The sequence below is a fragment of the Oryza sativa genome, chromosome 1 (assembly GCF_034140825.1).
Source record: "Oryza sativa Japonica Group chromosome 1, ASM3414082v1".
Taxonomy (NCBI): domain Eukaryota; kingdom Viridiplantae; phylum Streptophyta; class Magnoliopsida; order Poales; family Poaceae; genus Oryza; species Oryza sativa.
Genome location: NC_089035.1, coordinates 18624178 through 18637293, shown reverse-complemented (window position 1 = coordinate 18637293; position 13116 = coordinate 18624178). Strand labels below are relative to the sequence as shown.

The 13116-nt window shown below is 43.0% G+C and overlaps 1 protein-coding gene across 1 annotated transcript; it reads left to right on the top strand.

The window, feature by feature from the left end:
* Positions 1 to 6830: 6830 nt before the first annotated feature.
* On the top strand, positions 6831 to 8952 carry LOC4323982 (STOREKEEPER protein). Its single transcript, XM_015788585.3, has one exon. It carries the CDS (start codon positions 7136 to 7138, stop codon positions 8663 to 8665), a length of 1530 nt encoding a protein of 509 aa, XP_015644071.1. The 5' UTR covers positions 6831 to 7135; the 3' UTR covers positions 8666 to 8952.
* The last annotated feature ends 4164 nt before the right edge of the window (positions 8953 to 13116 follow it).

Here is a 13116-nt window from a genome sequence, read left to right as displayed (position 1 = left end):
CAGCGACGCATGGACTGGTGGCCCACGACGAGGAGGAGCACATCTGGTCCCCTCTGCCTCTCCCTCTCCATCGGCTTTATCAAAGGCGGCCAGATTAGGGGAGGGGGAGGTCGGGGTGGTAGGTTGGTGGCGGTGATGTCCGGCGGCGGCGATGGCCAAGGGAGGTGGCGGGCGGCCTCCCCATAGGTGACCGGGTGCAGATCCGGTCTCCCTCCTCCTCTCCCTCTCCGGTCGGGGCAGCGACGTGCGGCGGTGACGTGCGGCAGTGGCCGTGGCCAAGGGAAATGGCGGTGGCAGTGGCGGTGGCAAGGGACCCCGGCTGTGATTGGCAGCAGCACATTGACGACGACAGAGTGAGTTCGTGCATTTGCTTGTGTTGTTGATCTGTGATTTGTGATTGATTGGATTGTTGTTCACTTGGGACTTGTGATTGTTGTTGTTGATTAGTGATGGATTTTGTTGTTGTTGTTGTTGACCGGATTGAATTGCATATGTGATTGTTGTTGTTAACCGGGGAATTGCATCTGTGATTTGTGATGGAATGCATCTGCTTGAATGGTGTGGCTCAAAAGCATTGGCTCGGCTCGGCTTGGAGCCGGCTTCTTCATTTTTTTTTGAATCTGGGAGAGCACAAAGGTACCAGTTCTACAACCGGCACCAATGACATACGGTCATTGGTGCCGACCAAAAGGTGTCGGCCGGGAAACTGGCACCTATTGCCGGTTCCCAACCGGCACCTATAAGGGTTTTTGTACTAGTGTCCGCTGCTTATCATAATTTGGCCTATAATTTTTTTAGAAGGAGGGTAACTTTTTAGAAAGTATGTGGTGAGTTCTATATTAGGTTTGCCTGAATGTCCTATATTTGAAGCTGGGTTTCCAGTGATTCTTTCAAAAAACATGAATCACTCTGGGGTGATTCTCCTCTTGAGATATCAAATATTTGCCTGTTTGGATGTGATTCTACTTATTATCCTGAGAATCAGGGGTGAGAATAATATTTCAGCTTATAGTTTGTATGAGTGGGACAATATTTAAGTAGTTAATATTATATCTTTGAGACAATCTCAATGTCCAATGTTACAACACTTTAATTTAAATAAAGTAGGAGTATTATAGTTCAATTCAATTTATATAGATGATACAAGATGGTTGTTCTTAGGCATGAGCAATGGAGGCTACTCTTACTAGTGGTCTCGAGGAGAGAGAACACGTCACCGCTACTGCTACGAGCAATGGAGGTAACTCCTACGTATGTGCCACCTAAGATGAAACTACTGTGAAGATACTAGGTCTACAATGCAAGCCACTCTCCAATGAATTTTTGTGTTACAACCCTTGTCAACCTTTTACATTTCGTATTTAAATTATTAGATTTTTTTTGCAATTCAGATATATATAAGTCCAACATTTTACTTTATACACTCTCGAAATCAGAAACTGATATAAAATCCCACCCCTCCTCTTTTCTCTCTCTATCTCGGTCACTTCTCCTTTTCCCATCACGCTGCACCAAGAACGAGCAAGAGAAGCTACTCTAGCTAGTCGTGTGGGGTGGGCGCTCGCACTCAGAGACATTCACGGCGGTGGTCTCGAGCTCCCCTCCTCCCTAGTTCAGCGTGATAGGGGCCAACAGAGCTCTAGGTAGTGTGAATCAGGGCACCGTAGGCCGGTCGACCTCCAAGTGGCGTGGATCAAGGCAGCATAGGTGCACATTGTGGCAACGTGGTGTAGATCAGGGTAGCACATCAACAAGCTCTCTGGCGCAGCCTCGATGGCAAATCTGCCCAGGGTGATGGGTGGATTTTCCCATGGTGATGGAGTAGCCAGCAATGGCACATCCCCAGTCCCCACCATCACGGTGGGTCTTCCAAGCTGCACGGATCAGGGCATCGGACCTGAGTGGAAGAGCGCGCTAGGTGTGGCAATTGATTGGTCAGCGTGAAAGTGGATGAAGGACGATGATACTATATCTGTGGCGGGTGATGGTAGATTCACCATCATAATTAGTCTTTGAAAGGAATGTAGATATGTGTATGGGTTTTCCGCTCTATTAAGTTGTTTTGTTCATGCTGTGAGAAAGAGAGGTTAAAAACCGCTGATAATCATTTCCCAACAATAATCCCCGAACAATGAGAAATCGCGTGTTCTTTTTTATCTTAAAGGGATGATTGGATTAGTTTATCTCACTTCACACTAACTGGCCTGGCTTACCTCTGCTTCAATCTCTCATTTCTTGAGTCACTGATTTCTCTTTGGCAGTCTTCTACCGAATCCTGCCAGGGCCCTCAGTTGTCGCCTCTAGCTGCAGCTGTTAAAATTAATTGAGTAGCTAGTTGTGTGAGTCCATGCGAATCTTAGGAAGAATAGCACAGATTTTTGGCAGGTTGCGGAAAACAGTCGTACCGACCGATTAAACGGATGTGTCCGGTTCTTTTCTCCAATAAAAGTTAATAAACTTTTGGATACTCGTGGCACGCTTTTCAAACTGCTAAACGGTACGTTTCATGCAAAAACTTTCTATATGAAAGTTGTTCTAAAATATCATATTAATCCTTTTTCAAGTTTGTAATAATTAAATCTCAATTAATCACATGTTATTACTATTTTGTTTTGCGTGAAACATTTAATCTTTATTTTTATCTTTATATTTAGGAGATTCAAACACTTAATGAAACAGTTTGTTATCGTGATACGGTCGACATTTATTTTTCATGAACATTAAAAAATTATTTTAGCGATTAATTCACCATCTTCCGTTTAATTGTTCGTGGCATGTGTATTTGATGACTATCCAAAGTTGTTTTTGGGACTTTGTTTAGTATTTCTTATATTCTGTTATGTTTTACTTATTGAATATAACCAAACATGCCATTGTTTGCTGTATGAATGACCGTTAGAAACTATATTTTAAGTTGATGTTAATTATAACCATTCAATTAAAAGATAACATTAATATATTCAAATTATATAGTTGTAGCCATTTAAATGTCCAAATTACGTACTTGCCAACGTCATATTTGCCAACATCAAATTTCCACATAGTTCTTATTAATCTTGTATTCTGATTATCAGTGAACGATACCCTTTTCGTCTGAAAGCATATTTCGTCTTCCACAACAATGGTTTTTCATCAACTTTGATTTCCACGCATTCTTGTATTACGTCCAGAAATATGCACCACCATGGCATCATAAATTTTAGGGGTCTGCTTATATTGTAGCTAAAATAAACCTTATCAAATTTTGGCATTGTCAAAATTCCATCTTACTAAAATTTTAGTAGGATTTCTTATGTGTTTACCAGATTTGATAACAAACTAAACGTAAATATTTTTAAAAATGGTATGGTTAAAAATAACATTAATTTGAACAGCCCCTAGGCCATGCGTGTGTTTGCAGTCACTATAATCTAGTCACAAACTAATACCTTTTGACCTAATTTAGAGTAGATTATAGTTATTTTTTAACTCAGAATAGTTGCATATACCTATATATTTGAGTTTTGAGATTGCAAAGCAAAGCACGGTACAATACTAATGTTTGTATAGGGGAAAAAATATAAAAATCAGCTCAAACGAATTACCAGGTCTAAACTCTAAACACTGGGCATAATGCCTTTCTGATGTTCCAGAATCAGATCTCCACCGGTGAATGTTTTTTCCACAACAATTCTGTCAAAATGGCTTGCTTGCATCCATCCATCCATCCACACATACATATATATATATACACCTACCGGTCTGTAACTAACAAAAATTATGCACAAACAAATTAAACAAATATCCTCTTCTAGACATCGGTGCTGTCCAGCCAACCCCATGTCATCAGTTCGCGCCAAGTTTGAACTAGCTATGAATGCTGTTTCTTTTTTTCTTTTCTTGAGCACATAACCTTGAGTTTAACCAAAACCCTGGGAGATCTGTTTGGTACATGTACAAAAGGTAGCTCATGTGTGTAGCTTGTTTCCTTCCTTTTCCTGCCTCCTAGCTAGCTTTCTTTGTCCACAAGACAATATGTATATTGTATATGCATGCAAGACATAGCTAGGCTTAGAAACTAGTAGAAACAACTATTGGAAACTATCAAGCCAACCAAATGGGCTCAATTTCTGGTACGACTCCCACGAACACAAGGTAGTGATTAAGAAGTGAACCTCTTAATTAGTTGTGTAATTAGAATAATATATAGAAATTCATGGTAGGGGAAATATCCATTGAAAATCATCAAATAAGTGAAAACCCTTGAAACCATATCTAAAAAATTTGTAAATTTACAAAAAAAAATTACATGAGATAGGCTTGAAATACATTCATACCAAATCTTAAGTCCAAACATAACTTCATACGAGAGAAACATAAATGACAAATTTCAGGTGAATAAAGTCTTGTTACTATTCGCTCAAAATTTATCTTTTTTTGCTCCATAATAAAGTTGAGTTTGAATTTGAAATTGGTGAGAATGTATTTCATACCTATACCTGTCTCTAGTAATTTTTACATGAATTTGCAAAACTTTTAGGTTTGATTTTCACGGGTTTTCACCAGATATGTCCCCTTCTTGGTAGTTGTCATCATAGAGCTATGCTAGATTCTCCTTAACTTGTTCAATTGTGTATAGTATCACTGACATTTGTAAATTTATTTTTTTCTTTCTAAGCCTTAAATAACCTTAAGCACAAAGTTCAAAGCCAAAGCCATGAGTAGAGGAGCTATATATGAGCTTAAGCAATTATGATGCTTGTATTAAGCAATAAATTTGCTAAGAAGAAAAATAAACAGAGCTCCAAATTGACACTATTGGAATGGTAACAGGTTTTCTATCCAATGGTTAGAGTTTGATTTCCCACCAAAGTTGTAAGTGTTGAAGTATGTGAAGCCTCCTCCTTATAGAGCCTCCATATTGCGGTTGTGGCTTGTGGCAGTCATCCAGGCCGAAAACCGGGAATAACTGTCATTGGGAAGGCATCTGGGACCTACACGTGGAAGGCCAGGATGGGGCACCACTATGGCGGTTCAACCGAATCCCCTGTTCGGCCGAACTGCGGGCCCCACCTCCTAGCCTCTCTCTTGGTTGGGAGGTTGACAATGGGCTCCTATGGTGGTTAAAGACAGTTTGGTCCCATCTTAAGTCGGTTTCAACAGTCAAGTGGGCCCCTATGGTGTATTTTCTCCTTAATTAACCTGCATACATATATTTACCAAAACTGGTGGAAACGGTTAGTAGTAAACTCCCACCATTAAGTTTTGATAATATATTTGATATCTTTTATACATAAGTTGACGGTTAAAGTTTGCACTTAACAACTGTCAACATTCGCCCACATCACCGTGGTTGTCGGCCATGGTCTTGAGCTTGTGGCAGTAGTCCGTGACGAAGAGGTCGCCTTGGTGGAAGTTGTGGAACTCCACTTGGAGGTTGATGGCACAGTGCTCGCAATTGCCAAGGAATTGCTGCTCGAGGCCGCACCAAATGAGGCGAGCCATTGTGGTGACTTACATAACGGACTCGAGGAGATCGCCGAAGATCGTTGTAGAGCCATGTAAGGATGACACAGTCTATGCGCATCCAATCTGGTCGGTCAGGGCGGAAGATGTCGGCGAGGGAGTACCTGCCGAGCGTGGCGAAGAGGAGACCGCACTAACGATTATAGTTGCTGGCATGGATGTCGAGGGTGACGGGGACCAATGCCTTGATGTTCAGGATGGCGATGGCTTGAGCGTGTAGAGACGCGGTTGGGCGGGAGGTAGGCCGGTGACGCCGCGGCTGGCGCCCGTGGGGGCGGCGTGGGGCATGCTAGACGCGCTGTGGAAGGCGACGTTGAGGACGCTGAGGAAGTCGGCAGTAGCACCATGGGCATCGGCGGACGCGGTAGGACCGGCGTGGGGCGTGCCGGTGCTGGTGGCGTCGGGGGCGTTGAACGCACCATGTGAGATGTCGATGCTGGGAGGTAGAGGTGGCTCGCCAGTGGTGCAAGCGCCTGGGCCAACGAAGTGGCGAGCTCCGACGGAGTGGCGTCTGCCGCGAACGATGACGACTTGGAGGAGGAGGACGCATCAATTGTGGCGTGCTTGGCGAGGAGGGCAGTGATGGCCTTGCGAGCGGTGGTAGACGTGGTGGTCACCACGGAGGCGATGAGGGTGGGATCGCCCGAAGCACCATGCGGGTGGTGGGCATTGAGCACGGTGTCGGCAAGGGCGAAGGATCGTGGAGACAAAGGCTCAGAAGGTGTGGGCATCATGGCGGCACCAACAGTGAGCATGGGAGAGAGAGGTAGAGTTTTAGGGTTTGGTGACGGAAGCGAAAACAACTAATACCATGTTAGAATAAGAGAATTGGACACGATAATTCTTTTTTTTATATATACCGCTATAACATTCCATATATATGCTCCCTCAAAAAATAACATTTCATTTATCCTCAACCGATTTATAGAAACAACGATAGAATATGAAAGATTCATCAATTGGAGATTAACACAAACAAGGAAATAGGAGTATATCTCTAACATTGCCTACACCCGTAATACGAGTCAGGCATCGTGCAGGTAACCAAACTTACTCCCTCCGTCTCAAAAAAAAAGACAAACCCTAGGTTTTCGTGTCCAACTTTAACTGTCCGTCTTATAAGAAATTTTTTTATAATTCGTATTTTCATTGTTGTTAGATGATAAAACATGATTAATATTTTATGCGTGACTTGTCTTTTTAATTGTTTTTATATATTTTTTTTAAATAAGACGGACGGTCAAACGTTAGACACGGAAATCAGGAGTTTGTCTTTGTTTTTTTTTATATACGGAGGGAGTATTTCGGTAAATACGGCCAAACCCGCCCTGCTGCATCGTACTCCCTCCTCCGTCCCTGTTGAGTTTCTCGGCGCTTCGTTTCTCCACCACCACCACTCGGCGAGCCATGGACCCGAGGAGGCGTTCGCTGGCTATACGAGTCCCCCCTGAAAGAAACCCTGCAAAACCCCACAAATCCTGATCGATCCTTCCACTTCGATCTCATCCCCAAGCAGCAGCATCCATCCATCCACCCATGGCGCCCAAGCGGGTGCGCGTCGCCCGATCGCCCTCGTTGCCTCTCCCTTCCAGCTCTTCCCCCTCCGGAGGCGACTCTCCGCAGATCGACAATGCGGCGGAGGTCGCCGCCTCCTGCTGCGGCCCAGCCCCCTCGACCGCCGACGCGCGCTGCCGAATCGGGGGAGGAGGGCGGCGATCCCGGCAAGGACGAGGTCGCCGCCCCGCCCAAGGGGGACTCCGCGCTGCCGCGGAGCGGCTCCGGCTTCGGCTCTGGCAATGCCGCGGCGCCGGACGGCCCCGCCAAGTCGCCGATGAAGCCCAAGAAGAGGGTGACGGCGCCGCCGTCGAGCGACCACGGCTCCAGAGAGAACCTCGCCGCCGGGTCGCCGTCGAACGAGGTGCCAACTCCGCAAGGAGATGATGCGGCGCAGGAGGACGATCTCCCCGAGTCCCCTCCCAAGTCGAAGAAGAACCGCAAGAAGAAGAAGAAGGCCCTGCGAGCTGGCGACTCCGGCAAGGTCGCTGCTCCGGACGATCCCGCTGAGCCTACGCGCCCCCAGCAAGATGTGGGGGAGGTGGACGGCCGCTTGGCCGAGTCTGAGCAAGAGGTGCCACCCAACGCAGGGAAGGCAAAGAAGAAGGCATCAGCGCAGGCAAGGAAGAAGCCATCGGCGAAGCAACATGCTGCTGCTCAAGAGGAGGAAGATGGTGATTTGATGGCAGAGGCTGAGGAGGAGGTGGCGCCATGGCAAGGGGATGAGGAAGACGGCAAGGGTCCGTTGCCGCAGCGGAAGAGCAAGAGGGTTGCCGCATTGTCAGGCAGCATTTGCCCACCTGATCCCAAGAGGGCCAAGATTGTGGATGCGCAGAAGCCCGGGTTCGGGCGCAAGTGGAATGGCAATGACGAGATCATGATCCTAGAGGCTCTTGTTGATCAAATCCGCAGTGGTGGAAATGTGCCGCAGGAGCCGGGCCACCCCTTGTTCCATGAACTCGTGCAGCGCCTGGAGGGCCGCACCTTCAACCACAGTGATGTGAGGGATAAGGTGCGCAGTCTCAAGCGTCGGTACAACGATGTTGTCTTGTCGGGCCTTGCTATTACCAAGGATCATGACCTTCAGCTTCATGAGCTCTCCTGTGAGATCTGGGGGCGCTCTGTTGCTCATGCCGGGGACGACAAACAGAGGTGCCTTGCCAGAGACGAGCAGAGCTCCCTTGCCAGGGATGAGCAGAAGTCTTTCGCCAGGGACGAGGAGAAGTCTTTGGCCAGAGATGAGCAGAGCTCCCTTGCCAGGGATGAGCAGAAGTCTTTCGCCAGGGATGAGAAGTCTTTGGCCAGGGACGAGGAGAAGTCCTTAGCTAGTGATGAGCAGAGGTCATTCGATGATATGTGCAAACAGTTTCCATTGCTCGCAAAGGAAATTAAGGTGCTCATGGAGGGACAACCTGCTATCATGGAATTGTTCCCTAGGTTGGACGGCGACCAAGTTGTCGCAATTGAGAAAAAGTTGGAGAACCTGAGGTGGATTGATATGAAGAGGAAGAAAAAGATGGCAGTTAAGATGGCCAAGATTAGAAAGGGACTAATTTACAAGCTCGAAGGAGCTGCGATCCTAGCTGATGGTAATATGATCCACTAGTCTCTCCTCGTCATCTTCGGTTCCATAGTTAAGTATCAGTTAGCTCTATACTCTATAGGTTAATTAGTAGTGTCCTTTTGTGATGGTAATTATGTCCTTTTGGTGGTTTGATAGTGAATAGATTGGGCAAGTATGCAAAATCCTGCTGACATTCTAAGTTAATATGATGCTTATGGAAGAAGCTGTATGTTGGGAAAGTAACATCATCGTTATGTAGTCTGTTCCCTATGCTATGGCAAAAACTTAGTTCCGGCATTATATGTTTCTACATGACATTTGGTTTGCCATTCTGATGTCACTTGTGATTATTGTTGTTTTGATACTGGGTCATAAATTGCTCTTTCTTTCTTTGGCATGAAATTCAGTTGACAAAATCTTTGTCTTGGCACGCCTGGCATAACAGCTCTTTGTGCAATAGTACAAACTACCAGCTTAACATGAGATGGCAAGTTAGTAGTAGTAGGTGGCAAAGTTGATTTGATATCTATTTTATTAGGAACCACATAATTTTTTTGTACAGACCATCGCATTCACACATTTCGATCCATGTGACCATATTAATAATTTTGAAGAGGTTCTGTTTGCTAGCATTTCCCTTTTGATACTTGATAAATCCTTGTTTTTGCTTCTTTTGTGATTGGCCTGGCGAGGGGGAACAATGAAGTATTCATCTGGATCATGTTTTTCTTAGGTCTATTGTGGAATATTGCTAGTTTTTCATCCGACAATAGCAAAAGCCAGATAATAGCAAGCCATGTGTACCATTTGCAGTTGTGTATGTGAGAATCACATAGTTGAGTATCTACCTTAAACTTCAGGGTAAATAGCGGGACCCAAAATTTGTACTAATCCTGCGTAGATTCCTACTGAAGATTAGTAGTACTGTCTTTGTTGTTCCTACTGAAGAATGTCAGCCGCCTCCTAGCCAGCTGAACATTAAAGGGAAAGAAGATAATTTTGGCAGTAAGATCAATTAATTTTTCTCCCGATTAAATCATATCAGTTTGCAGATAAGCAACTATACAATCAAGAGTTCAAGACTTGACCAGCTTAGGCAGGTAACGGCAGACTTCAAGTTTATTTAGTTGTAGTAGTTCTTTCCTGCTGAAGGATTTTACAGCGCCCGGCCAGCTGAGCAGGAAAGGGAAGGCAGTTAATTTGGCGATCCTGCGGAGTGAGTTAGGGTCAATTATCTTATCTCCTGATACAATAAGGTTCTGCAGGTATGCAACAACAATCAGGGCTTAACTAGCTTCCCAGTTAAGCTAGTTTCCTTATTTAATTGATTGACTAGTTAAATTTATTTGATCGACAGTGAAGATGACGGATTGGCGGCCCTTTTGGATAATTCGATATTGAAATGTGGATTATGCCAGGATGAGTTAGTTTGTTGTTTGGAATTAGTCTTCTGCTTGTAGGACAAATTAGTCTTCTGCTTTTATCATTACATTGCAATCTCTTTCAATATTCCTAGATTGTCTTCAGCGTTTACCATTACGTTGTAACTAATATATTTCAGCATCCTTGGAATTTCTGTTAGAAACCACCAATTGTGCCAACGGATCAGTATGACAGAGTAAAGTACACAAAGGTGAAAACCATAAGGGCAATTAAACTAACATCAGAAAAAAAAAATGCTCGTGCATGTACATTATTTACGCGTGCCGACGAAAATAGTGTATGATTAGGAGCAGAGCAGAAGTCCTCCAGATCAATCGAGGTCTTAATTTACCACAAAATCGAAGTTATTACCGTGCAAGGAATACGCTCACTGTTCTTTTGAGATCACGAAAGAAAAAAAAAGTTTCTAAGTTGATATATTCCGTGAATATATCTCGTTGTTTAAATCTTATCCACTAGTTATGTTCACTCTGAAGTAATGTTATAAATATGTATGGGTTACCCAAAGAATCAGAAAACAATGAGTTAACGATTATTATAGACGGTTAGCAAACCAATGTTTGGATCGAAATTTTGATTGCAAAAGAAAAAAAAACAATTATCAAAAACATTGTTGACGTGTTTTCAATTTCATTGAAATATTTTTACTATCTACTTACGGTGATTACATGCATGAAAATTTATCAACACCTAATTAATAAAATTACTAATTTCCTAGTACTCGACTTCACATGAGCGAATGGTGTTGTTTGGTCTCTGACCACAGGAGCCAAAATGTGCGATGTGCTTGGCCCACCCACTCACACACGCCAAACAGAAAATTTTTATATTTTAAATTTTATAAAAAATGCCCATGTGTTATAACGGGTAAAAACGTTTATTGAAACGTTTAGATCGGTATACATTATAATTGAAAAAGTTATAAAAATCCATCCTTGGTTTTGGGATGGGAAGGCCCTGCATCCCTTCCTTTACGGCGCTACCTCTCTTCAGCCTGCGGCTCAAATTGTGGACATTCATTCCTTCCTTTAAAGCAAGCCCTGGCTCAAATTGTGGGCTGCACGCCTGCGCCTAACTCGTATAGCCGCCGCTATCGTTTTCAACCTTCGAAAGATTCTCTCGATATCCCAAAATTAGTTGATGGTTTTTTATCCACTTGATTTCTATTTCCGTTTTTTTCAAATCGGAGAGAATTCGCAAAACTCAAGATAAAAGGTTGGATAAGCTTACCGGTAGGCCATCTGAAATAGAGATTAAATTCGACGAATTAAAGTTGAATAGAAAAGAAAATTACGGGGAAAATATTAAATTCGATGAATTAAAACTGAATAGAAAAGGAAATTACGGCGAAAATAATGAGGGAGTGAGATTTTTGCAATAGGAAACATATGTGGAGGCAAATCTATGATCGCAGTGGCGTACGGTTCGGTCCGGGCGGGGCGAAGGCGCGTTATGCGCGTAGGTTCTTCCCGGGCGGATCGGAGGCGCGCTGCCTGCGTGGGATCACGTGGGAGGAGACGGAAAAAAATCCAAAATACTTATGTACATATAGATGTATCGATGAAAAACTATATAAGATATAAGATACACGAACCTCAAACAAAACAACTGCTCCAAATCGAGCTTGTGTATCAGTGTATGCTTCTGGAATGTTATACATGAAAACAGTACTACGAAAAGAAATATTTTTTGGGTTGAAGAGCTAAAGTTATCTAGTTTGTAGAGCAATTGATAGATTCTCTGAATCTGAATCACTGGGATTGAGGAAGTTGAAGTGAGAGCAAAACAGTTAAAATTAATTAATATTATCAACATTAATGACGGAACACAACGATATAGAGAACTATGGTGTAGGGGTATACCTCATCGGGATGTTTGTACGAGGGATGAAATGCGTTTCATATATATATTTCATATATATATATACAACTACAGCACAAAGAATAAGCTTCTGCAAAAATAACTCTTGGGCAGGTATGGAAGAAATCATTTGAATGAAAGATGAATGACTTTTTCAAATATTAATAAAACCAAAGGGCTAATGAAAGAATTAATGATTTTTTTAATAGAAGACGGCAAGAGAGTTGCCGGTTATATTAAAAGGAGAATAGGTGCCTTACATATACACAGGAGACAATGCAATATGGATACACTTTAACAAGAGAAGAAAAAGAACATTAACGCTTAAGGCGGTTTGAAAGCAAATTCCCTATCTCGTATGTCATCTAGAATGCACGCTACTGCACGGCTGGTATTTGGGGGTGTCTGTTTGAAAATTTTATCATTTCTCATTAACCATATATGCCACCAGGTTGTAATTAGGGCACTGCAGGCAGAAAGAATTAATGATGGATAGCATATATTTTACCATCTCATTCGGTCACCCCATCTTTTGTTCGGTGGGTCATTTCATCTCACACATGAGTGGGTAATCACGTAACGCACTCCCCCATCTCAGCCTCTGCTAAGTGCTAATAACGCTGATTAGCATTAATGACATTAATTAGTTTTAATGATAATTGTTAGTATTATTATTTTTAAAAAAATAATACATAAATAGAACTTTAACTCAAACTTTCAAACCTAGATTTGAAAAAAATTCAAGTCAAGATTTGAAAACTTTCAACTCGGATTTAAAAACTTTTAACTAAAGATTGAAAACTATCAACTCAGATTTAAAACTTTCATCTGAAAATACAAAACATTTTATTCAAATTTAAAAATTTTCATCTCAAAATTCAACTTAAATCTTAAAAACTTTCAACTCAAATTCAAAACCTTCAACTAAAATTACAGATGAAAGATTCAACTTCTAAAATAAAAAGATCACGAAAAAAATGGCAAAAAGAAACGAAAAAAATGCGTGGACGTTAGCTTTTCCGGGGAAAAAACATACGGACATGGACGCCATCCGCCTCACGCATGCACGCTAGGTTATGCGTGGGCCTTAGCCCTTATGGGCCTAAAACGGGCGCCGTCAACGCGCGCGCGCGAATTAGCTATCGCGATCACATCAATGTCAGACGTGAATCAGACAGGGAAGTCGCGTG

What these genes read in the sequence shown, in the direction of transcription:
- LOC4323982 (XM_015788585.3), top strand. Translation starts at nt 7,136, where the DNA reads ATGCGGCGGAGGTCGCCGCCTCCTGCTGCGGCCCAGCCCCCTCGACCG.